At 41.2% G+C, this 26,795-nt stretch overlaps 2 protein-coding genes across 12 annotated transcripts in view; one reads left to right on the top strand and one right to left on the bottom strand.

The window, feature by feature from the left end:
• LOC111863758 overlaps positions 1 to 9,124 on the top strand; it is a 119,187-nt gene extending 110,063 nt beyond the window's left edge. For all 10 annotated transcript variants that reach the window (XM_023850389.2, XM_023850388.2, XM_023850384.2 and 7 more), the window contains 3 exons: positions 1,188 to 1,850; positions 4,381 to 4,473; positions 5,725 to 9,124. In XM_023850389.2, the coding sequence (XP_023706157.1) occupies positions 1,188 to 1,850; positions 4,381 to 4,473; positions 5,725 to 6,165 (1,197 nt within the window). In that variant the 3' untranslated portion in view covers positions 6,166 to 9,124. The remainder of the gene's footprint in view (positions 1 to 1,187; positions 1,851 to 4,380; positions 4,474 to 5,724) is intronic.
• A 266-nt stretch (positions 9,125 to 9,390) lies between these two features.
• Positions 9,391 to 26,795, bottom strand: part of LOC111863760 (uncharacterized MFS-type transporter C09D4.1) — a 20,487-nt gene continuing 3,082 nt past the window's right edge. Inside the window, exons 3-8 of one of the 2 annotated variants that reach the window (XM_023850399.2) lie at positions 24,429 to 24,653; positions 23,406 to 23,547; positions 17,796 to 18,022; positions 15,042 to 15,145; positions 13,218 to 13,328; positions 9,391 to 10,235 (exon numbers count right to left, since the gene is read on the bottom strand). In XM_023850399.2, coding sequence (XP_023706167.1) covers positions 9,869 to 10,235; positions 13,218 to 13,328; positions 15,042 to 15,145; positions 17,796 to 18,022; positions 23,406 to 23,547; positions 24,429 to 24,653 — 1,176 coding nt within the window. In that variant the 3' untranslated portion in view covers positions 9,391 to 9,868. The remainder of the gene's footprint in view (positions 10,236 to 13,217; positions 13,329 to 15,041; positions 15,146 to 17,795; positions 18,023 to 23,405; positions 23,548 to 24,428; positions 24,654 to 26,795) is intronic. The other variant, XM_023850400.2, reaches the window with a different exon arrangement.

The raw sequence follows: 26,795 nt of genomic DNA, 5'->3' as shown, positions 1-26,795 counted from the left end.
TTTATTCTTCAGAGATGAAAATAACACTCTTTGTTAGATGTTGATCCTCAGTGACATGAAATTCACTAATTGCCCTACAAATTGCACATTTATCAGATTTATGCTTTCCTGTTTCTGTTTTGTTTCCAAATTTTTTTTGAGGGGGGCTGGCATGTTGAATGAGGTGCCACCTGTGTCATTCTTTTCTTCCTCCCACAGAATCCTGTGCTCATTGTCTTGAGTAATGCCTGTTGCTTTATCAACTGGCTTTGGCATTTATTTTGAAAAAAAAGAAAAAAAGGTCTCTATTCTAAGTCCCATTTAATAAAATGTGCACATTGTAAATTATTTTCCTGGTATGGCTCCAAGTAATGATGCTCCATGTACCCTCAAATTCTTCAGGAAGTTACTATCTTGCATTGCATTCCTTCTCTTTAGTCCTGTTGCAACAAACAGGAACGTTTCAAAAGGCCAGGGTTTTGCCTTGACTACAGGTCTTCTGTACAACATGTGAAGCACAGTCTTTTAACATTCAGACCTCCTTTGGCTGTTGCTGAAATCCCATTTGAACAGCAATTCAAGAATTATTCATCACAATCAGTCACGTATCTCATTCCTCTGTGTGTCAAGTGTGTGTCCTGTCCTGAACATTGTACTTTGTTGGAAGTAGTGGAATGAAATTTGTTTGAATAATTTATAATGTTATGTAATTACACAGGTCACTTAATCTCATTTTATGCTGTGTTGAAAAGTCCTTTGTAATGCATAAGCTCATTATAATTATGTCCAAAGTATTATCAGTTATCGTCATGAAAAGGGGGAAATATCAAATCAGTCTTACTGGATGGCAAGTAAGCAGTTTTTTCCTCATTATCAACAAGACATTATGTAGAAGTGAATAAGAGATCATCTTTCCATCTCATTGTATGCTATATAACATCTGCAGTTCAAATAGTAGTATTAAATAATACGAGTGTAATAATGAATCATAGGTTTTATTTTGTGATGTTCTGTGTTGTGACACTGTGTATTCTGGTAGATGGGTATAAACTGACATAAAATAGAATGGAATGGCATTTATGAGTCGCTTGCATCAGCTTTACCAATATACCAAACTAGATGGTGTCATAATCCAAAAGAACACAATGTGAATGTTCACTGCTTTGGAAACATATCTTACACGTGGTTTTTGTTTGCACATTTTCCAGTCACACAGTCATGTTGAGAGTGAGATTGCAAAATGGCAGAAAGAAATTGATCAGTCAGAACAACAGTGGCTAAGAAAGTTGCAACACAGTAGTTCTGTAGAGTCAGTGGGAACAGGGAAGTTGCAATACAGTAGTTCTGCAGAGTCAGCAGCAACAGGAAAGTTTCAACACAGTGGTTCTGCAGAGTCAGCAGCAACAGGAAAGTTTCAACATAGTGGTTCTGCAGAGTCAGCAGCAACAGGAAAGTTTCACCACAGTGGTTCTGCAGAGTCAGCGGCAACAGGAAAGTTGCAACATACTGGTTCTCTGGATTCAGCAACAACAGAGAAGTTGCAACACAGTGGTTCTCTGGAGTCAGCAACAACAGGGAAGCTTCCTGATGCCCGGCCACAAAAGAACCAGCTTATTAGTAATACTCAGAACAGAGGAAGCTCTGAATTGGAAAGTAAACCTTCCAGGAGAAACATACAGGGTGCAAGAAACAAGGTCATTGAGGGAGTGGAGTGGAGTAATTCAAGCTACATGACCCCAAGTGACTGTAGCACTGTATCATCTGATCTGGAATTGGATTCAGATGTGCCAGTTGTGCTGCCATCTGTTAAAGAACTGGCAAAACACTTTTCAGGAGGCCAAACATCCAATTCAGATTCCTCTGTTATGAAGGTAATTGTTCAGTGCTAGATTAACTAGAGATTGCATTATCACCCCTCCTCCCACTTTGCTAAGCTTTTTCTCACATTTATTGTTCTTCTGACCATCACTTTGCGATTACATTGTTGTCAGATTTGATTTGCTAGTGTTCAGTAGCACTTACCTCCTCATCTTCACAATTAGGACTTCTTAACCTTTATTGGCCTAGTACTTCCCTTTTTCAATATTAATATTGGTACCCCCCTTCCCAAGTGTACCAAGTGTTTGAACTCACAGATGGCAGAGGCTTGACTCGGTGTAAACGTTTCTGACATTGGTATATTACAATAAGCATGACTGTTATTTTGAATATTATTCCCTCATATTAAGGTTTTCCATATAACATGAAGGGAACTATGGCTAATTCCATCTGCAGGTTTATGCTTTGTTCTGTCCGTCAGAAAGACCTAGTCTCATTTACTCTCAGCCTCGCATGAAATAACAGAAATAGATACAGCTTCTGAAACATGTTTAAAAGAAAATTCAGAATGATGGACAATGTCCAAGATAGCCATACATATGATAAAGGTTTATACATGTCTTTTTTCCAACTATGGGGCACATAAAAGGAGCTTCACTGTCAGACAATTGAACTTGCGCAAACAGAAACATGATGAATGCTGCTGCTATACTTAGCAAACCATCAGAAGAATTGAAACTGTCTTGTTAGTTAATGAAGATTGTCCACTCTTCTTTTTTATATGCATGTCACATGGAGTCCTAATTTATCTGTAATTGGTTTCTCAAAAAACTNACCCTGAAGATGGAGGCGATACGTTCCTCCGAAACGTCGGTTAACACCACATATACACGGTGCCAAATCCCAGAAGACTGCTTTCTTCATAGTCACCGCCGTGAAAGCCTCAAATCTTACAAATGAAAATATTGTTAAAATCTTCAACTTTAACACTTTGCGGACTGGTGGCATATTTTTATGCCCAGCGCTTTTAAATGTGGCAGACCTGTGGCATATTTTTATGACTTTAGGACGCGATAGATTGTAACACATACCTTTCTCTGGCATCACCCAAATAAAATGACTACTGCGTAATATTATTCCGGAATGTTTACTTAGTAGGCAGTAACTTGATCTCGCTGTTTGGGTACCCCTTCCAAAGGAAAATTATCTTTGACCCTTCAAGCTCTTATGTACCAGGCAGGAAGTTAGTTGCACAATGAGTCAAGGACAGAAGCGGTTGAAAACCAAGCAATATCTGACTTGTTCTCCGACGTGCTATCTGACATGAGCTATTTGACATTCCTTCTGAGACATGTAGTGATAGTGATTTGACAGTGGCAGTGGCAGAGGACAACAGACAATTGTGGCTACAGACAATATAAGCGAAAGTAGCTCTGACGAAAGTGCAGGTAGAAGGGGAATGTTTCCAGAAATATCACAGTCTCAAGCACTTCTAGAAGCATTGGTAAGTGTTCTCCAAAAATTTTAGTTCATAAAATTAATTAGGGTATTTTATATTAATTTTTATAGTGAACAGTGCACAAGTTAGGGTAGTGGGTTAAAAAATGCCAGTCGCCAGGGTGATTTAAATATTTAAATTGCCGGTCCGCAAAGTGTTAATTTCACACATGGCTTGATATGATGAATGTTTAACTCATCATGCATTAATAATGAGGTAACTTTGGGGTTCACACCAAAAGGCCAGGGAACTGCCTCGCAAGTGTGACGTGACCTTTGTTATGTATGACCTTGGCCTTTGGAAATATGCAACATTCTGACAAACACTGCAATTACCATTCCCACGGTTAATGTCTTTGGGTTTGATTAAATTACTTCTGGCCCTTGCCAGCACAGTCATTCTTGGTTCCAGGTCCTGCAGCTATCATGACCATAGTTTACTGTCTCGTGACTCTGGGAGTTGTACCAGTAACTCAATGATATCTTTTTGGGGAGGTTTGAGAATTTTATATAGGTCAGGTCTTTCAGTGGGTACTCACTTGGAGGTGTGGCTCTGATCATACGAAACAGAGGACCAGGGTACTATCTGATAGGAGCAATGATATGGTTAAAGTAATTGAACTTTTATAGACGTTGGGCATTTTAATAGGATTCCAAGTCCATGAACTCTATCACTTAAGGAAGGTCTCATAGGGCTAATAAGCGGTGCATGTGTCTCCACCTGTCTGTTTGCTCCCTGGGTGAAATAAGAACATAACTTGGCAGTTCTGTGACACTGGGCATTAACATCATTCCAGTGAACTTAGACACATTTGCATTTGCACTAAATGGAAATCAAGGATAGTAAGGTCCCTGAGATTGCAAAGTATGCATTTAGAAAACAATTGTACTCTATTTGAATAAATCTCTTGTAAAAATACATCCTTAGGAGGAAGATAAGGGGTTTCATCTTGGACCCTTCAAGGGAAAACTGATAACTGAAAACTTCCTTTACTGCCCCCTGCCCCATGTCTCTCTCGCCCATCTGAAGTTCCTACCTTGATAGAAAATCCAGGTGTATGACAGTTCTATTGTTTGTTTACCCAGGCAGTGCCAAACCCTCACCACAGCAGGATGGTGGAGATATCTCGGGAAGTGCTAATCCTGGAGAGAGAGAAGCAGCAGCAGCCCATTCGAGAGGTTAGCAACAGCTGACATTGTTCTCAGCGAAGTGATGAGCGTTTTCATAGCTCTGCACACATGTCATTACATCATACAATAGCATCAGTTGGCGAGTGGCAATTCCTGGGGATATCTGTTGGCCACAACACTGTCTTTTCCTGACAGAAATGAACCCTGTCTATAGTCACTTATATTCATTCATTCATCAGTAGTCTGTCAGACGACAGGTCCACAGTCTCTTCCAAAACAGTTCCTTCACTTAATGCGATCACAAGCTTTCTCCTTCAAATAAAAATGTCCTGTTCTGTCCCCAAGGTCATCCAGCATCTTCTTACGTCTTCTTCCTCGTCTTCTGGTCACTTCTAGCCCCCCCTCCTGTTTGTTTTGTCTCCAGAGGAAACATCTTGCATACATGGTATCTCTGTTTTTGGAAAGAGACTATCCAGGAAAAGCGATAATGTGGTAGTTTTCCATTTGCTTTCCACATTGCAGTACAACAGCCGTTCAAACCACTCTGGTCACGCCTGTTGCTATATGAACTGTCATATATGCAACAGTATTAATCTCCTCCATATCCTACTACTACTACTACTACTACTACTACAACAACCACCACCACCCCCACCCCACCCCCACCGCCACAGCTACCACTACTATACTTTATGCCTTTTAAATTTTATTTCTAATGACCTTGGTAGCCTTGTTGTATCATGTACATGGTCAGTGCACTTGTTTCTTCTGTAACTATGAACATTATTATTTTCCCATCTATTGCATTCTTATGCAGTGCCACTAGTTTGTGTACAGGAGCAAGAGGTGACCAGAGTTTTGCTTTTTCCCATTGCATCAACGTCATCAACGTGGGTCCTCCCCCCTCATCTGTACCAATTAATTTGTAATGTGACATTCAAAAGTAAGAAGATAAGATGGGTTAATAAATCCAGTGTTAATTGTGGAGGGATCTTATGAACATGGTAATGAATGTTCAGGTTCCACAAAATACTGAAAAATTCTTGAGTGGCTGCACAACTGATGGCTTCTCAAGAAGGGCTCTTCTCCATGGAGTTAGTTAATTCTGGAGTCTTAGTGTTAACACAGCGTCTTTTGGGATTTCTGGGTTTGAGTCCTTCTTATCATTTCCCTCCATGTACATGCTGGGATAGTACCTTAAAATGGCCACTATCATATCCATACATATCCTTCCCAATTCATCGTTCATGATTTAGTGCTCCGTCATTCTCCTAAAGCAGTTCACTTTATTATGTGCAGGTACACAGCCTGACAGCTCGTAGCATCTCTCGAGAGTTCCGTGAGGGCTTGCGACGGAACCTGCCCTCCCACTTAGACCGTAACTTGCACACAACAGCCGGTATCACCGCTTCTAATGGCATGGAAGACTTGTCCAGTGGTTCTTATGAGTTATTTATCACCAGTAGAAATAGGGATACTCAAATGACTCCTTCCAATGGAAGCAAAGACATGGAGAGTGGTGAACAAGAAGACAGGGTACCCACTGGGCCAGAGTGCAGTAGCATGAAGGAACTAAGTGAATGTGATATGTATAGCACTGACACTAGAGGTTACGATAGTTTTCCTGGTCACACGTCAGATGAGAGTGGGACTCAGTCCCTTACCCCTTCCACAGGGGGAAGACGTAAGCTACAAAATAGTATTGCATTCTGGGAACAATTGCAGCACTATGGTAAGTGACAGACAAGTTGGCAGCTTGGTAATTATATCATACATACACATTTTGATTATCAAAGCCAGTTTTGAGGTATTTAGTTTCTTTGTATGACTACATTGCAGTTTGTTGGAAAATACATTGGCCATGATGGCTGGTAATGGCTGCAAGTCAGTAATTACCTGAGTGTGTAAGGTCTGTGGAAGTATGTGAATATGACTTTCTGCAGGTCCCTACACTTATTCTAGTGATAACTCTTTTTAATATAAAAATATATGCTGGAAGCATTTGCCTTTGCTTTGTGTGATCAGTACATTGGTGCCATGATTAAAAAAGCAAGTACTTCAGAGTCACTGTGAATGTGTTGCAAGATAGAGGCACTTCCGTCCCTCCCAATTTCTTATGCCTAGCCTATATCACAAAGTATTGTCATGGTGAAAAATACTGATGTCAAGATTTGGACAGATTCACATGTTTTCAGCACCACTGAACACAAAAAAAAATGGTTTTTGATATGCAGTCTCTCCGTACATATGAATGTGCGCCTTGCTAGCACCTGAATGATTGAACAGATTTTGTTCAGACTTGATATTAAAGAGTTTATCCATCCTAGGTTGGTGGTGCCCACTGAATCTGAACATTTGAGCTCCAAAATTTGAGGCTCTTTAGATAGACCTAGGAACACAAAATGTCAGTTTTCTAAAAAATGGCTGTAAGGATTTTGCTTTCAGTAATTTGTTGAGGTCCTCTCCATAAATGAATCTGCATAGATGGTGTTTTCAGGAAGAATAACAGTATGTGCACTAGTAGCTCAAATGCAAAATGTATAATTTTCTCAAAATTGGCCTTGCCAGTTAGATGGATCTCATTATTGTTCAGCATTCAGCAAAACTCAGTTATGTACTATGGAACTATCAATTTAATTTCCAAGATAACATAGCCGCAGTCAGTCATATGTGATAAATTAAATCCAATGTCCTTGCACTGACTTTCAAAAATATCAAGATATTTAGTTCTAATGGCTGAAGCTACAGAACAGAAGACTACATCCATTCCCAGTTTATACCATGTACCCTGTCTTTAAAATTTTTGTGACTATGCCCATATGCATACACATACCTTCTCTACTTCTGCTTTAGCTGAGATCTATGCACACTTAAATTTATTTGATTCTATTGCTGCTATGCTTTTTATTTCGTGTTTCTCTCTGGGTTTCCCATTTATGGAAATGTCATGATATATAGCAGCTAAAAGCTTCAGAGAAGAATAACATTGAAATAAAAAAGTAAAAATTTCCTTATGTGAATTAAAAAGCTGGCAATGAGGATTCAAATCACATCCCAAAAATTTACTACAGTATTTGCACATCGCTTTAAGTGCTATGATGGCTCTTGTACATGCTGTAAAAAGTATAGTTAACAATATCTTGGACGTTTTTTGTTAAGTCCATGGTGAGAAACAGGAAACTCACAGAACCTGGCATAAAAGTTATATTTTTATGTGTGCGAGATAGAGAATAAAATTTGTTGTTGATATTTGGTTAGGCATGGCAATGTAAAAGACATGTATGAGCCTTACTGTTGAAATCATTTGTGAAAATTTAGTCAGTTAAGAATTATGTAATGAAGAAAACATGACTGTGATGAATTATATGATCTATGAAGACTAAATTTAATCTTGTTTATTTAAATATAAAAATCTTAAGAAACCTCTGTCCTAGCAGATGGCAGGTGACATTAAACACAGAGGGGACATAACAACAGAAACGAAACTGAAGCTTCGGTTTGAGTAATTTCATCTCTTTGTCACTGATAGAAACAAGTGCAGCCTAACTTTCATTTAAAGGGAAAAAACATGTTGATATATACATTAAACCATCCCACTTTAGAAAAACTGATGTACCCATCAGGTCAGATTCGTTTAACCAGTAGACAAAAACTGTTATGTTTTTGTTGTTATTCTCTGAAATTAGCCTTGAAAATAAGTTTAATACCACTTCAACTTATGTTCTCCTAAGAGACACAAGCACAGTTGACATAACAAATGTCTTCAATGTCAGGATGAAGAAGAGAAAAATAGACAGAAATTAGTGTGTATATTTGCAATTGGCTCTGTGGACATGGTGGATTAACAGAAGTATACTCAGGGTTTTGTCCTGGAAATGTTAGAGTGTTAGGAGACAATACAATTGCTTCTGGACATATTATGTTAAAAGATTTGCTTGACATCTATTGACAGGTTAAGGAGCAGGAATTTGACTGAAGTTTGTGCCAGCCACTTTTAGTTGCTCTACAGTGTTTATTTAACTGCTGCTATAGCCATGTCTGTCTTGCCTTCAGCAGGAACCTGAAGTTCCAAGTATTGACTTCCATTTGTTCAGGTTTCCAAAAAGCTTGATGTAAGTTGCATTATACTAACATGTGGCTGTGTAAAGCATTTATGGAATTATTCCACCCATGTCTGCACTGCAGCAAATAATTTGATCAATCTTCTGCATGTTATATATCCTGTTATGACTAAGGGGATGTCGCGCCTTTTTTCAAACAGTTGCAGCACTATGAACTTCCTTCCGCAATGAATCAGAGTATTCAGTGTCAAATTCTTGAATGTGATTTTCAATTAATACTTCAGACCCAACCAGAAACTCATTATCTGATTGTTTTCCCAATGAGAAAAGTTATTGAAATGCTATATTATTTGTGACTTTTTTTTGCATGCTGTCTGATAAGTCCTTGTTTAAACCTTTGCATGCTAATAAGATTGTCTGAGTAGTCATTTAGTACAGCATTTCTGTCAATAGATGGCATAAAGTGTGACATACTGAAGTTTAGAGGAAAGAACAGGCTTTCACATGATATATATTCCTATTTTTGAAAATTATTCTTCATAGCATAATTTTATACTGGTGGCTTTTAAGTTGTAAAGTAAGATTGTATTTATACTGTTACCTGTGCCAAAGTAAAGTGCTCTCATTCAATAAAGTGATCAAGACTAACTCTTTCAAGTCCAACCAAACAGGTTCCATTTTCCACCTACCTGATGACAGAAGCAGCTCCACTTTCTGAAAGGTTGTGTATATGAGATATACCCCCAGACGGTGGACAGTGTCTGACACAATATTCTTATGAATTTAATTCCAGTTCATGGTGATGCAGTGTAACCCCAAATAATTTGCACTGAACTACACACTGGGTTTCTGAAGAATCATTTCATAGTACAAGAAACTGGGAAGATTACATAAAATGTAGCTCTCATGCAGACCTACTTTATTTTATACATTTTTAGAAATACAAGGAAAGTCTGTGTGCAATGTATGTAGTAATATATGTTGTGTTCAACCTTAGACTTGCATCTGCACAAATGAACGTTAACATGAGTGTGATATGCAAAAGCATGTAAAACATGTTCTTGGAGTATGCATTCTATAAAATGGAACACATCTTTCAACTGTTGTTAATTTTACAGCAGGCACTTCACATATCCCACTGCTGGTAATGTACAGCTCTCAAATTATCCACGTCCTTCCATTATCACAGTCAAGACTCCACTAACATGTCCATGACCTCTTTCACTCCAAACAGTAGACAGTTGAATGATCACAACATTTGCGTCATGAGACGAAGGGACTTCAGTCAAGATAACTGGAGGGAACCAAGATTCAAACTAGGTTCCTCCTAATTCCAACTTCTTCATATCACAGATTTGTAGCATACCATTTTTAAAATGGATCTAGGATGGGAAACCCGAAAGACTTGTTGGAAATAGCACTGAATTGTGTGTAACGCTGGGTATGAAGCCTGATATATTGGTGCATGTTGTCTGGTTTTTTAAAACAGCTGTTGCTGCCTGCCGCCTGAGATCTGTTCCATTTATTAGCGTCGTCATGCCAAGACCCACAACCAGCAGGCCCGCCAGGGTAAGGATGGTGGCCATGTCACCATAAGCATTAAGAAGTTCCCCACCAATCAAAGTGAACGTGATGCCAAATATCTCGCTTGAAACATTGAGAACTCCAGATGAAGTTCCTTCAGGGACTGGATAGGTGAGCTCTGCTGCAAACTCTAACCCAATCCCAAGGTAGCCAATCATGAAGAACCTTGAAGACAGTAAAACTTACAATTGTTGAAATTGGCAAGACTGTGAAAACGCACAAATTGACAAAACAACCTGACAAATACCATACTTGTCACTCTAGGATTGTGGCCTGCCACCCCATTCTTGGTTCCTGAAATATTTCACAAGAATTCAGTGGATCAAGTTGTGCTAAACAGTCATCAAAATAAGTTGTTTTCAAGCTTTGATGGTTCATGGACCAGTAAACTGAAATATGGACTAGAGTCCCATCTGTCTCACTGTAACATACGAATGTGTTACTGCCATATGTGAATATGTCTATTTAGAGTATAAGGACATCTTTATGTGGGACATCATGACCACTGATATACATTTACAGTTGTAAAGTGTGAAAAGGGGTGCAATTTTAACTGACCTATTTAGTGATATTGCTGCACAAATAAAGTACTTTATTTCCTCAATTTTAAGATGTCATCAATTGTAAGATATTCCCTTGATTTAGTAATAGGTTCTCAGGAAAAAAGTACATATATTACAATATGAATTGTCAATATTCAAACATAAAACTTCTCTGTATCAACACACATACACATCAACACAAAAGTGAAAATTTAAATATATCTGTTCACTGTCTTGTACATGTGTGCATCCAGTCTCACACTCTAAGTCTACAGAATCTTCTAATTTGCTTTCTAATCAGGACAGTCAAGATCAGAATTGCCCCGTTAAGATATCATTTTCTGTTCCATCAAGTACATTTGTAAAGCAGAATTTCTTGATTGACTGTTCCCCTGTTTTTGCTGCAATCTTCTTCCAAGCAGCTGAGACCCTGCAAGTTTTGGAAGGTTTTCAGGTAGCAGCCAAGCCTCACACTCCTAAAATATTCTTTAGATGGTTTATTAATTGCAACATCGAGTGACTGGAGTTGTCTCGTAATGCCACCAAGAATCACAACCAAGTTGCAGCTCTTCCTCTTAGGTCTTATAACCTTCAATTCTTCAGACAACTGTCAATTAAAGGCATCTTGAACTAATATACTTGGTAGGTTATGTAGACCTCAGGGCGCCTTTCCCAGACATACTTCACCCTATCTTCTATCAGATCAGCTGTCATCCATTCATCCTGTTATGCACACAGAATAACATCTTTAAGGAACATCTTGTTGTAAGAAATCATTTTATAACACAGAATAATATGAAGTGGTAATTCATGTCCACCAGCAATTCTGCACAGCATCACCACCACATGCTGCTTTTCATAATCTGTGCTGCTAGTCTTAACTTTTTTTACACCTGTAGCATCAACAGTGAAGCTTCAAGGCATTTCACAATACACTGTTGTCTTGTTTTCATTTCCTAAATGCTTAAACATTTTGTCCTTTAATTGACTAACATACACCTGAAAGTTTAGAAGCTTCTCCTGAAAATCTTCTAAAATTTTTCTGCAGATGGATCTTTGATATATGCATGCCAGTTCTTCATGGCACATGAATCTGTTGCACCGTCACCCATCTTTGTAATTTGCTAGTCTGGGTTACTTGGCAGTTTGTATTGCCTTTACTTGTATAGCCTGCTGTGTGGTGTCACCTTTGCACCTTTCTCTTTTATGAAATGCAGGACTGGAGCAACCACAGCAGGGTGTCTTCTTTTCTTTGGTCCTCTAAAGTTCTCAGCGGTTGCCTTACACGAAAGTGTGGAGGGTCAACTGTTCCTCCAGTGACAAACGCTTGCTCCAGTGGTTACATATTTACATCCAGCAACACTCTTCCCATTCTGTGCTGCTTATACAATGTCCTTTCATTCCAAATCCACATCATAATGGAACCGTTTCCAAAACACTGTAAAGTGGCAATTACCTTCATATTTAAAGTTTGATATTTTACATTAAAATTTAAATACATTTGTTTATAGCATTGAATATATCCAACAGTGAACTGAGGCGATAACCAAATATTCAATAATGTCATTGTTACCCACCCCTAACTCCCCTTTCCAAGTTTTTATTGAAAGAAAGGTTTTAAGGTGCAACAATCAGCATAGGTGTAAGAATGAATGCCGATTGATATCTTTTCTTCACAGAATATTAGTTAATATTACAACTACTTGATACTTTCATCTGCCAAGCCCCTGTCAGGTGCTTTGTACATTATCACACATAAGGACATTTTAACAATAGAAATATGTAGAAATACTTTGGAGTCCCTTTGTTGCTGTCTTTGTGTTTGCTGTCCCATGACTAGATAGACATGAAGATTTCCTTTCTGCTATAGCCATGCAGTATAATTTTTAGATATTGATTTTTATATGCCATCAAATGTAGTACAAACCCCAGTTTCAGAAACTTTAAAATGTGAAGAAAAAATGTTACTTAGAATTGAGGAAACACAGTAAATGTGATATCTGAAGTTCTCATGGCAGGGAATATTAAGATTACAGTCTTCTGAAATGTAATGCTATGTCGTCTGTCAGTTGGTTACTAACATCTGAGAGGAACCTTCTGCCTTCATCTTCTACCCAGAAGATGGAGGCAGCAGATTCCTCAAACACAATAATAGCTATCTACAGCAACAGTACTCAGTAGACCCTAGTAGTTGGTAAAACCAAAACGAAGCACAAATATGTCACAAGATGGTAAATGTAATTCCTCCAGCTCAGATCATGTATACAAATAACTAACTCCAAAGTGCAAAGTCCTCTAGAAACTAATTGCTACTCAGATGATCAAAAAATTACCCACATTTTATGGAACCGAAGTTTTAGAGGAGCATAATTTTAGCAATGGAACACTGGTTGAAAAATGGTTATCAAAATGACATTTAAGGATTTGGTTCCTACATTCAGGAAGACAAATATATTTATTCCTAGCAATGGTGTGTTAGAAGTGTAGAAAACTTAGTCATTCATTCTAAGAACCAAAGGCCTTATAAAATAAATGATCAGTAAACTGCTGAGACAGATATAATTAAATCAGCCAATATACATAGTTAACACTCTCATATCCTTACCCAAGGAGCCCTCCTGTCAGATAGGATGCCCAGATGTGTCCTACTTTCAGTGTGAACATGAATGCCAGCACACCTACAAGTGACATCAAGTACACTAGCAGTGCCCACTGCCTGGAACAAAGCACATTCTCGTTCAGCTTGTACCAACCATCTCATAGTGGGATGTCGTATTTCACTGCATGTCAGCACATTTCATTCACCTCAGAGGTTATGTACCGGGCATTGCATAAATTGAGAGATTTCAGATTCTCACAGCAGTCAACATGAATATTACTGTATTCCGCAATGTGACTCTGTATAGTCTGCTAGTGAGGTACCAAAGTTTCATCTTCAGGGTAGAAGAGTAAGCCTCACAGGAGACATCATGCCCTACCTCAGGCTGTTAGTCACTGCTTTCCCACCACAGCTGCCTGGGTCTCATCCCAGATCAGATCATATGGGATCTGTAGTTAGCAAATTGGCACTGGGGCAGGTCTTCTCAGATTACTTCAATTTCCTCTGCCAATTCTCATTCCACCAACTTTTTCATGTGGATCTATCATCCGGGACTGGTACAATAGGCCAATTCGTGGCCAATGTGCTAAGTTGACTGAGTCTCAGCACATCTCACAAAACTAACAAAACAAGGAGCCTCACAGGAAAATGTGAATATCGATATAGTGAACAGGGGAAAGGAGGTGTGACTGTGAGTCAGCCAATATGAGACTGTCTCCTACAAGGGCTGGGAGCCAAACCTTTGAGGGGAAACCTTCATATGTTTTATGACTGAATATGGAGTCATGGATGCCAGCAAGCTTGAGTCCTCTAATTTTAAATTTGGTGACTTGTAAATTTAAGAAACAAGTTCTAGTATTAGGTAAATTTCTTTAACACAACCCAGAGGACATTATAAGGATGTGAACATAGACACTGTAAGAGTATAGATTAAATTGATACTATGGCTTGGCAATATTAACCTAATTAGTTAGTTAGTTAGTTAGTTATTGGAGAGGGTGGGTTTCCCCATGCACTTAGACCAGTATTGGTCCATTGTGCTTCCCTCTATGATATTCTACCAGTCTCTATACCCTACCGATATTGGTGCGTGCCATCAGTCCCGCCGAGCCAGCGAGTTCGGCCTCCACTGGCTTGGTGGTGTCTATAATACTTCCCCCATCTATCAGAGGCTTTAGAGACTACTGTTGGGCAGGAAACGTTCTTAAATTTGGCTCAGTGACCTCCTTTGGAGATATGAGGTTCTTTTACATGCCATAAAGCTACGACACGGGAAATATTAACCTATACGTGTACATTTTATTTTGTTTTTCAAAATCCATTAATGAAATCACTTCATGTATCAAAAAGTAAATGTTGCAGAATTGAGGTTCATACAGCAGTGACTATGATGAGTGCTGTCTTCTGGGATGTAACACCGTGTAGTCTGGTAGAAGTTCACCAGCTTCTCAGAGGCTCATACTGCCTCCATCTTCAGGGTCAAATAGCAAGCCGAACAAGTGAACAACAGGAAGTGAGTGCCAAACAGAGCACATGAAATGAAGCGGTATGATCCTACAAAACATTCATGATCTACCACACGACATGTGATCCATTCCAAGATGATAATACTCTTCAAATTTAGGTACAATTCGTGTTTCCTAACAAATAATTTTGACTGTCATCCAATAAGTTATCACAGATTTCAAAGTAGGTTGTAGTACCTTAATGTGCAGGAATTCTGTATGCATTAAAGTAAATTGTGTATCACAGACAATTCAAGAATATTTACAAATGTTCTTTTACGTTTGAGTGACATTCATTAAAGACTCGAGCATTTCTGAGACTCACTTGAACCAGTGCATCCTGTCAAGGATAATACCGCCAAGAAGAGACCCCATCATCCCTGCTAGAACAACTGTCAGGCCAATTCTGCCAGCATCTTCCTCTGCGCCCTGCAAAACGCAGTAAAAGTAACCACAGGACACTGAAGCATAAAACTACTTGTAGATATCTCAAAACATAGGATCAAAGCATGTCTCAACATAAGCACTGACATAAAACCAGCACAGTACTCATATATCTGAGCACAGTCATGAGAACGTGAGATCAGAGTTCACTGTATTAGTGCAGTATGGGGCCAGAGCACAGGATAGGTACGAAGTTAAGCACAGGCACATGGGAACAAAATAAAAAGTCTACTGAGCACAAGATATTGTGCCTCAGTCACTGGGACATAATAACAGTGCAAGTTAACCCTACACATTCATGGCACATAGGAATTGAGAACAAGTTATTTAAGCATGATTATTAATCAGAAAGATATTGAAAAGGAAATGTTATAGGAAGGTAGAAAACATTGGTTGCTATATGGCCATTGATTCATTATCAGTGGAAATTATGCTAAAGATGGAGAGGAAGGAGGAAATGATGTCCCATCTTCCACCCTACCCCCCCACAGGCCTGCGACTCCCTTACAAGTCTCCGTGACCAATCCACCCATACCCCCCCCCCCCAAAATCATTTTCTTAGACCATAGACCAGCAAAACCGACCCTATGCAGGACCATCCTAAACTCCTGTTCTTGTCTCCTATTGGTTTGCTCGGTAGTAGGGCGAGAGTCCAGCAGTTTCATTCTGTCCCATGGCAAGCCGATTGGAACTGAAGTCTATTTTTTCAGTTCCCTCTGCTTCCTACAGACGGCCTCTGTGGTCTAGTGGTCAGAGTCCCTTGCTACAGATCCAGAGGTCCGGGTTCGATTCCTGGCGCTATCAGATTTTCTGAGAACTAGTGGGTCTGGAACGGGGTCCACTCATCCTCGTGAGGATAACTGAGGAGCTATTTCAAAAGAAATAGCGGCTCCGGTCTAGAAAACCGAAATTAACGGCCGTGGGGATTCGTTGCACTGACCACGCTACAGCTTCTATCTGCTAAAGTTGGCACTAACTTCGCCGACAAGCCGCAGTCGCTCGGTCGGTATACTTTGCTTGCGGACTAAAACAACGGAGGTTTTTTTTGTGCTTGCGTCCTACATAAAGCAATATTTCCGGCCAGCCGATTACTTGGCTTGCCACCTGCTTTCGCTCTTCTGTCTTGTTCGGCTTATTCGACTCTGAATATGGAGGAGATATGTTCCTCCGAAATGTCGGTTGATTTTCAACGGACTGCACGGCGTTATATCCCAGAAGATAGTACCCTACAAAGCAGTAATCATCTTTATTTTTGCGTTTTGGTTCAAGAAGCAGTAAAGTAGCACATTAGTGTTTCCGCCTCGACTGCGCTAGATACCATGTATGTTATCTATACATACAGCCAAACATCTTGCAGTTACACTCCCTAGTTACCAGGCTGAACTGCATTCGTAAGGCAAAGTTTCGGATACGTTACAGGGCGCTCCAGCTGGATTGAGCTGGATGATGACCTCGCGCAACTGAAATGCGGAAAATTTGTGTTTTGAAGAACGCGCTTTGATGCGCGCGCATCGCCTTCCCCTCTACAACACTTTGGCGGCTAGACGGCTAGACGTTCAGCGACATCTATACCTAAAGCATGTCAACATACGCATGCGCATAAGCGAAAAGTAAGCTCATTTTTCTCTTCCCGCCGAACTCGTAGACGTCGTAGATGGTGGCGAAATTCGGTTGGTTTTGTGCATCGCTTTGGAAAAAGTGCCGGTACACCGTACCAGTGCATACCGTCACAAAAAAGGCACTGGTTATTTGGATATATTTGGTCAAGTCGGTAAGGTTTAATACAGTGCTTGTAAGAAATATATCTACAGCCTGCAAAATATTTAAAAAATTGTTTCGTGACTGACCTGTAACATTTTATAATGCTTACCGTTGATGAAGATGTGTCTCAGAGCCCTCAGAACTATGTAGGTCACCGCAACGCTTATTGGGACCTGCGACAGTGTGCAGAACTGCACTTTTCCTCAATGTACAGGAATTTAGAGAGGTTATAAAGCTATTTAGGTTAGTGCCGTCATTTAATAATTTGATGGGGACTGGAAAGTACGTGCAGAACTGCACTCTTCTTCGCCATATAGGAACATTTAATAGGTTACTGTAGGTGTAGAGAGGTTATCAAGCCATTAATGTTAGTGCTGTTATTACACAGCCTGACGGGGGCTAGCAGCAGTGCAGAATTGCAGTTTTCGCTGACCGGCAAACATAGAGGGTGAGGGTTACGTAAAATTTTAAATTATTTTAGGTGGATCGCCTTGTCAAAAACTTTGAGAAACCCTACCTTAAGTACTCACAATAGAATTATTGTTTTTACAAATACTTATTATTAATATTTGACATAGTCCATTATTTTTCTTCAATCCCAATTCATTTCAGATGGGTGGGGCGATCCCTGGTTTGTCCCCCTCCCACTCCACCAGCCGGCGCCCATGCCTGGGATCGCAGTACAAAGAGTCTCAAGTGCCCACTGGAAAGGAGAACCAGTTATGGGTGCATTGGTAAAGAGCACAAGATGACTCAACACAATCCCAGTGACACAGCAGCAAAGCCCAGGTTATCTCGGCACATCGACGACCACACGATCACAACATTTCATGTACAAGTTTCTGACACGTGGAACAGTCTATATACAACTCACAGCAAAGTGCAGCAGTACTATTTGATTCAGCAGTGTCGACACAACATAGAACACCCCGGCGTTGATGCCGTAGCTGAGCAGCAGCAGCACAAAGTTCCTGTTGGTGAGCAGCGACTTCAGAGACTGCAGGTATGTTTGTCTGTCCGCACTCTTGTCCGTTATGGGGGCATGACACCTCAGAGTTGCTTGAGCAGGGCTGGGTGGCAGTGGCGGCTCCTTCTGGAAAACTGCACCCGACAACTGACACTAAGCTGGTTCCCGGAGGGATTGCATACGAGTAACTTAAGCCCTTTCTTTAAATATGAGCTTATTAAATGAAATCATTTTGTATCGGTGTAGAGAAGACTTGGCTTTTGTGTAATGCAGACACTCCAAATTTCACTCCTTTTTTTAAGGAAAGAAAGTAGAGTCATGAAATCACCGTGTCTTGGGTGTCTCCGTTTTCGGCTTTTGAACAGTTTACGGTTTTCACAAAACTATAGAATGCTATGCCACTGGGAGCCAACCAAACTTCGTACTTTTTGACCTTCTATTATTAGTAGTAGTATTGTTGCCGCAGACCCCCGTACTTCTGGGGTGGCAGCGTCACGAACGCTACTTAATTTACAGTCCGGAAGTAGCTCATAAATTTTCGAAAAATATGTAACTATTGTAGTAATTCTATGTACAATGTTAAATTATAATACAGCGACATTGCGAAATGTTTATTCGCCTTTCGGTTTGTTGCCAATAGCTAATGAACTATTGGAAGTAAGTACTTGAAATTTGTTGGGAATAAATTAACAGAGCTTTTGAAATGTTCCTGTGTGATCTGAACGTCCTGATTGTCAGATATGAACTTCTTGTGTAATGTTACATTTGTCATTAGAATGAATGCCATTGTGTGATTATAAGTTTATCATAGATAATTTGTTACAATCCTTGCCCCCCCGGTCACTACGGAAGTGTTCGTCTCTCTCTTTCTCTCTCTCTCGCTCCATCTTCCTTTATTCTAAGAAAGAGAGACTGTGGAGTACACGTATAAAAGCTGTTGAAGCAGTGATGTAGAAGCAGTTTCTTTACACTAGTGTGTTTTTTCTCCGTTTTATGGAGTCACGCCATAGCTCAAGCGGTTAGTAGCTGGCTTCCCACCGCGGCGGCCCGTGTTCGATCCCGGGTCTGGTCAAGTGGGATTTGTGGTGGACAAAGTGTCTCTGGGACAGGTTTTCTCCGAGTACTTCGGTTTCCCCTGCCAATCTTCATTCCACCAATTGCTCCACAATCACCCTCACCTATCATCTGGGGCTGGTACAATAGGCCAGAAGTGGCCGCAGTACAAGGAACTTAGTCCCACCCCACTAGCAATATTTTTCTCCATTTTGGCCGATCACGGTGGCCGCGTGATCTAAGGCATGAATCGTCTTCGCCCTCTCGAACTCTGAGGTCATGGGTTCGAATCCCACTCGAGGCATGAATGGCTTTGTGCGTTTTTTCTGTGTGTACGTAGCGGCCTTGCGACTGGTTGATCCTCCGTCCAAGGAGTCCTACCGACTGTGTATAGGATTAAGTAACTGAAAAAGCGGTCAAGGTCCAAAAGACTATAGAGGCAAAGAAACAAAATGTTTTTCCATGTAGCCATACATCCTAACAGGCCATTGACCCAGACTCGCTCGATCTGGTGCACTAGTCAGTCACACGGAAGGGCTGTGGTTTGTGAGTTAGTAAGATATGGAAAGGAACAGCTGCTGTAATAACAGTTCAGTACCTCCAACTGCTGCCGAGGTGTATATATATATATATATATATATATATACACCTCGGCAGCAGTTGGAGGTANATACGTCTTCATGGCGTAGTGCTTAATTAAGCAGAGAGACAGATTTTTTCATGAACTCTATCTAGGAGCTGAATATTTTAGGGGTGTAGTGACAGGTAATAAATTAAATGTCAGGAAGGACACGAAGGCGAAGTCCGAGATGCGTCATTTGGTGGAAAAGATACTGCATCCCATGATAAGATGTTCAAAAATTGTAAAAGAATCGTGGGAGAAATTTCAATAGGCGTATGAAGATGAAGGACTAGCGGAAAGGTTATGACTGTTGAGAAGATTATTTCGCGTGAAACTAGGTAACCAGAATTTTTTTTCCCCCTTGGCACTACAGCCCCAGTGGACCTAGGCCTACCTCCATGAACTTCTCCGTTCACTTCGGTTTTTCTGGATCTTAGCCATACGGTAGGACTCCTTGGGCGGGTGATCAGCTCGTCGCAAGGCCTCTACCTGTACACAAACATCCATGCCCTGAGTGGGATTCGAACCCACAATCCCGGTTTCCAAGCGAGCGAAGACAGTACATGCCTTAGACCGCTCGGCTACCGTGACCGGCACAGATAACCCGAATAAGAATCATTATTTGAGCGAAGTTCTGTCGTTGACTCAAAAGCTTGCAGTAATTCTATCCGATATAGATGATGAATTTACTGAGGTTATAATGCTAAGTGGACTAGGGGACGAATATGGTCCGAGACAATGAAAATTTGAGGTACGATGATCTCAGACGATTATATGGGCTCAGTATTGACACAAGAAAATTCCAAGCACCATACAAAGGAGGATGTCGCTCCTGCTGAAGCACTGATTGTTGATTGGAAGGGAAATAACTCACATTTCCACGTGTTTTGTATGCAACACGAAGGGACGTAAATCTTACCAATGCAGAAAGATGGAAGAGAAAAACAGAGAAGAGAGGAAAGAACAGACGGTAGGTAAAACCAAGCCAAAGGGTAAAGAAGGCTACTGTCTTTCTAGCAGCTTTACCAACCGTTGCTGTGGATTGTTAGATCTGCGGCTAGCTCTTAAATGTCAATGAGGAGGCAATGGATTGAAGCTGTAACCAGACATTCTGAGTGTAACAGTCAAAGAGCTAGCGAAGGGGATCAGACATATTTAAAGGGCGTTCCTCACTATACCAGCACTTTTAGCGGACTTCTTCGCCGAGACTGGAGACAAAGTTCTGGCAGATTAGTATACTCAAATATTAAAATATCCACTCCGCAGCTTGTTGGGCCACCTAGAGAGAGTTCGTAAAGCGAGTAGTTGTGTGGCATTTATGCAGTGTCATCTAGCGCCAGTACCTAATACCAGTTAATTTAATTCCTGCGAAGGTTCGCAGACAGAACTGGTGTGTAATATGTACTGAGCTTCGTCTAGTGCTAGTAAATAAAGTTGAATTAGCACCGAGAAAGACTGCAGACGAGATAAAAGCGTGCCATATATTAAGTTAGCATCGAAGATAAAGAACCAACAATTGTTGACACTACACGACTGTATAACCATTCATAACAGTAATGTTACCATCAGTGAGTGTGAGCTGCGTAATATTCTTTGTGACAATAATAAGTTAGATATTAAGCAAACATATCAGATCGTCATCATCGCTACTATGTCTCCGACGGACTTCACTGAAAGCTTGCACTCAATATTCCCTGATATTAGCCTCGAATTAACGATTGAATACTACATCAGATAGAGATATGTACATCAACTATCAACGATGTGAACATACTGGAGAAGATATAATTCGTTCTCTCATTTCCATCTCTAATGCATCCAAAAATCGTTGCATTAGAGACGGAAATGAGTGAACGAGTGATACATCAATGCAACAATATGCTGAAATATAATACAGGATTAGCCTAAAAGAAATAGACGGTTTAAATGACTCGTGTTCGTGAAACTTACACGGGGCAGCCCAAAAAAAGTCGACAACACGTGCAAGTTTAGAACTTCAAGTTCCACAAAAGGCTGTGCGGAATATCTTCGTAAACGTTTACGAAGGTTCCCTTACCGGTTGCAATTATTGCGAACCTCACTGAAAACGACAGAACCCTCCGTCTCTCATTCTGTATGGTCATGCAGCAACGGAATGACGGAAGTAATGATTTATTTAACCGGCAGTTTTCGGTGACGAATCAACGTTCCACGATAGTGGTACGGTGAACAAACACAACGTTCGTATATGGGGAACTGAAAACCCGAGAGCTGTAGTAGAACATGTGAGGGACACCTAAAGTGCACGTTTTTTGTGCTGTATCCCGTAAAAGTGTGTGCCCATGTAAACTTCAGGGTGTACTTTTCAAACCATATAAGTATCTCGGCCATGCTATTAAAACTCTTCTTTCTGAAAGCTATGAAAGTGTCTCTTTCTTTTAGGCTAACCCTGTATAATGAGGACCGTGCCTTAATGAAGACAAAGGAAATCCAAATAAAGAAAAAGCTAGGCTATAAGCATTAGAACTGTAGGAAAAGGGGTCGCTTCTGCTAACATTGCGCGTTCCACAGAAATGGTCATAATTAAAATGACATGATGGGGTCCGTGCTCTTCGCATTAGTCCCCCCTCCCCCTTGGCACTACAGCCCCAGTGGGCCTAGGCCTACATCCATGAACTTCTCCGTTCACTTCGGTTTTATAGATCTTACACATTCGGTAAGACTCCTTGGGTGGGTGATCAGCTCGTCGCAAACGCAGAAAAGCGCACACACACAAACTAAACATCCATGCCCTGAGTGGGATTCGAACTCGCATTAGTTTTAAGAATAGAAAATATAACTAATTTGAAAAAGGAAAGCCATATTCTGTAATTCTGGTTGTCGAGTCTTTATTTTAGGCGAACCGAATAATTGAGGCTACAATTAACGCTTGTCTTATAATAAACGAACACTGAATTGGCATACAGCTAGTCACTCTTAGGTGACAGCTTTTCAGATTTTCAAGAACTCAAAATTGTGTACTAAGTAAATAAACAGTTTTAAGGCTTCACTGTTTACTGTTGTTGCATACTATAAAGAAACGCTTAAATGCAACATATAAATTGTTTAGTATCACATATTTCAAAGTCATATATTCATAGGCCCTTGCATTAAAAATAAAACAAATTTGATCTTAAACACAGTCGACACTCACATCAGTCAAGAATTTATTTATTGTGATCTTTCGTGAAAATATTGAAGCATTTGTTTTCTTGTAGACTGGCCTACGTAAAGTAGTATACATAGGAATTGTTATTTCACACGAAAGGAAGGCTCTGCTGACGTTTTATAACGTGTTAGGCCCGTACGCAATGCTCTTCCGAACGAACACGTGAAGATTACCAATCGGTAAAAGTTAGCAGAGTATCTTATTCTCAATATTGGTTAAACGAACCTTCCTACCACCCAAATATATGTCTACACGTACGTGTACTTGCCGGTAACTAATTATATCAAAAACCGCAGGATTTGCAGACAAGTGTACTGGACATAAACACGTGTACAGTTATTGTTATTTCCGAACATTAACCATCGTCCTGTATTTATATAAAACACAGCGTTTCGGAGACTAAATTCTGCCTCCGTTTCAAGATAGAACCTACTCAGTTGGGCCAAATCAATTGAGCTAGTCTCTGTCTCCGGACACCAGCACCAGCGCATGAAAAGACATAGAAGCCAAGCGCGGTATAAACCGTCTGCGAGGGTCAAGACAAACATTAAAAACATTAAACAAAATTCCACACACTTGAGGCCTAGCACCTATGTCCATGCACTATTTCACGGCTGTTGTTAAAATAAGAATGTTATCTTTTCTCCGAACTTACACAGCAGGAGCAGAACAAGTACCATGGTGGGGCAGATGGCCAAGCCGTAGCAGAGGGCTCTGAGGTCCCTTCCAACGTCAATAAGTTCCTCGTGGTTCTTCACGACGGCGGGGGGAATCAGAAAGCCGAGGGCCACTCCAACCTGAACAATACAAATGTGTATATCAGATTTAGTGTAAATCTATCAGAACAAGCCTCAAAGCCTAGTTAGTTAGTTAGTTATTGGAGAGGGTGGGTTTCCCCATGCACTTAGACCAGTATTGGTCCATTGTGCTTCCCTCTATGATATTCTACCAGTCTCTATACCCTACCGATAATGGTGCGTACCATCAGTCCCGCCGAGCAAGCAAGTTCGGCCTCCACTTGCTTTAGTGGTGTCTATAATGCTTCCCCCATCTATCAGAGGCCTTAAAGACTATTGTTGGGCGGAAAACGTCCTGGAATTTGGCTCAGTGATCTCCTTTAGAGATATGAGGTTCTTTTACATGCCGTAAAGTTACGACACGGGACACACGGCTTGAAGTCCCTCCCGGAGGACTTGTTCCCTGAATTTTTCCGCCCTTAAAAATTCGACGACCTCCGCCAGGTATTTGAACCTGCGTACCACGAGTCATGAGGTGGGGAACGTTAGCCTCAAAGCCTAACAGCACAATTGTGTTCATTGTCACCACCAAACTATAGAGGAAGCCGTCGTGGAAGAGGCACCCTTTAACAGGATTCCCGAGGTCGGGACACCACAGTCAGCACGTAACTGACTACGAGCTAGACGACCGTGGATTCCCGGTAAAAGCAAGAGCCTTTTCTCTTCTTCACAGTCTCTAGTTCGGGTCTTGCACTCGCCAAGTTTCCTATCCAATTGGTACCGAGAGCTCGTTTCCTAGATAAAGCGGCCGGGGCGTGAAGTTGAGCGCTCACTTCATCCTAATGCCGAGGTTAGGATTGCAGCTATGTGTCCCCACTCCTTGCGTCTCCATGGTTTACTGTTTAATTCAGCTAAAGCACAGTTTCGCCGTTACCTCTCACCTGATTGCCAATTACCCCCAGAGCGCAGGCTGTCGACACTTGACGGGGTCCGAACCAGACAGCGGCTAGGCGGGCCGGCACTCCCAGGATGAATACCTGCGCCGTTCCCACCAGCGTCTGGCCAAGGAAAGCCAGGCAAAAGCTGTCGGGGTCCACGGACAGCGCCTTGATCCAGGCACCGGACGTCATGACGGCAGCACCAGACACAAGGGTCACGCGCAGACCCTGGTGAACGACCGTAGAGAGGATTTATGGCTTGAGAGGCTTTGTTGGTTGTCCTACCAGGGACATTTTTCTATGGACATCGTATTTTATCCATGTGTTCTTTATTTTATACCGACCGAGCGGCCGCAGCTTGTTGGCGAAGTTAGTGTCATTTTTTGCGGATAGAGGGTGTCGAGTGGTCAGCGCAACGAATCCCCACGACCGTTAATTTCAAGTTTCTGGACCGGAGCTGCTATTTCCTTGAAATAGCCCCTTAATTATCCTCACGAGGCAGAGTGGACCCCGTTCCAGACCCACTAATTCTCAGAAAATCTGGTAGCCCCGTGAATCGAAACCGGGACCGCTGGATCTGTAGCCAGGAACTCTGACCACTAGACCACAGAGGCGGTCCGGTGTAGTTCGGTTGCGGACTAGAACGACGGAGTTCTTTATTTTACTGCCCTGTCAGTATCTAGTCTGCATAGCGTCGAATGATTGTTGCTCTTTGGAAGCAGCCGTAGGCTAATAGAGGCAGTGTGACAGCAATTGCTTTGGGGAGCTGGGGATGACGACCAAGTCCCTCAGTCAGGATAGCCCGTGTCCTGGCCGAGATCTGAACCGAGTACCTCCAGAATATAAGTGTATAGCGTTACCGCTACATCTGCCTCTTCCGTGGGACACTATCGATGAGGATGAAACATATTTCGGCATAATGATATATATCTCGCGGGGCCCTGGTCAGAGGGAAATAACCAAATCCTGAGTTTGTGGTTCGACTTACCCCCCTGCCTCAATGGTTATAATAGAGACTTTCAATTTATGACGCTGCGATCATGCTTGAAAAGCGAGCCAGTGGCCAGCTCACTTTCTGAGCACTTTCGCGACTTCATAAATCGAAGACTTTGTAGATAAGTAAACCAAAAAAACCCCGTAAGGAACAGTATTGCCATATGCAGCATGCATACATATACAGCATATAACAGATAAGGTGCGGTATAAACAATTTTGACCCTGATATAAGTAAAAGAGAACTAAGTTAAAAGTGGGCCGCGCCATAGCTCAAGCGGTTAGTCGCTGGCTTCCCACCGCGGCGGCCCGGGTTCGATCGCGGGTCTGGTCAAGTGGGATTTGTGGTGGACAAAGTGGCGCTGGGGCAGGTTTTCTCCGAGTACTTCGGTTTCCCCTGCCCATCTTCATTCCACCAATTGCTCCAAGATCACCCTCACCTATCATCTGGGGCTGGTACAATAGGCCTGAAGTGGCAGCAGTACAAGGGACTTAGTCCCACCCCACTACCAGTTAAAAAAAAAAGGTAAGCGTGGGGTCTTTCGGTCTGAGGGCCCTCGAGATACTGAGGATGTGCTTTCTTCTATAATTCTCGGAAGACAACAGATATCTAGTCGCAGTATGCCATATTGGGGTGGAAGGGATAGCTGCGACAATTGAAGATAAGCTTGGAGACAGTTTCACTCCTTGGGCGCATCTGTTTGGTTGCTGCCAAGCGAATGATGGTTGCTACGTGTTTGCGCACTTCCCCCACATATATCCTTATGTTAACTACAATTAGTTTTACCTCATACATTACTTCTTTGACACATTTTGTTATGTTTTCTGTTAAATTATCTTTTTATAAAAAAATCAGAAGAAATTATTTCAATCAATATATTTAATATTTAATAATCATTCTCGCTACTAATTCGGGACACGCTTTAGCGTAATTGATTGAGGCACTATGCTACAAACCGGAGGGTTGCTCTTTCGAGTCCCGATGAGGTGGATTTTCTCAATTTACCTAATCCTTCCAGCCGCACTATGGCCCTGGAGTCGACTCACACTCTAACAGAAATGTGTACAAGGAATTAAATAATTTTCCTGGAGAGTAAAGCGCGGCCGGCGCGTAAGGTTGACAACCTTACCGCCATCTTTGAACCGATTGTCTAGATCAGTCTCGTGGCCCACTTCTGACTTTCATTCAGTTCTGTGGCCCCCCTAACCCCTCATATTGTTTAATTATAATAAGTGTAATATTGATTATTGATTTTATGACTGCCCTATTTCTAAATTTTTTGAAGATGTGGAAAATTTTAGAAGTCAATATTCATAAAAATTACTTTGAAAGCCATTCTACCTCAAATAAATACAAAACTGCTGTAATCAATTCAC

Source organism: Cryptotermes secundus, unplaced genomic scaffold (assembly GCF_002891405.2).
Source record: "Cryptotermes secundus unplaced genomic scaffold, Csec_1.0 scaffold572, whole genome shotgun sequence".
Taxonomy (NCBI): Eukaryota; Metazoa; Arthropoda; class Insecta; order Blattodea; family Kalotermitidae; genus Cryptotermes; species Cryptotermes secundus.
Note: the sequence above shows the minus strand (reverse complement) of the source record. Positions and strands in the feature narration are given on the sequence as shown.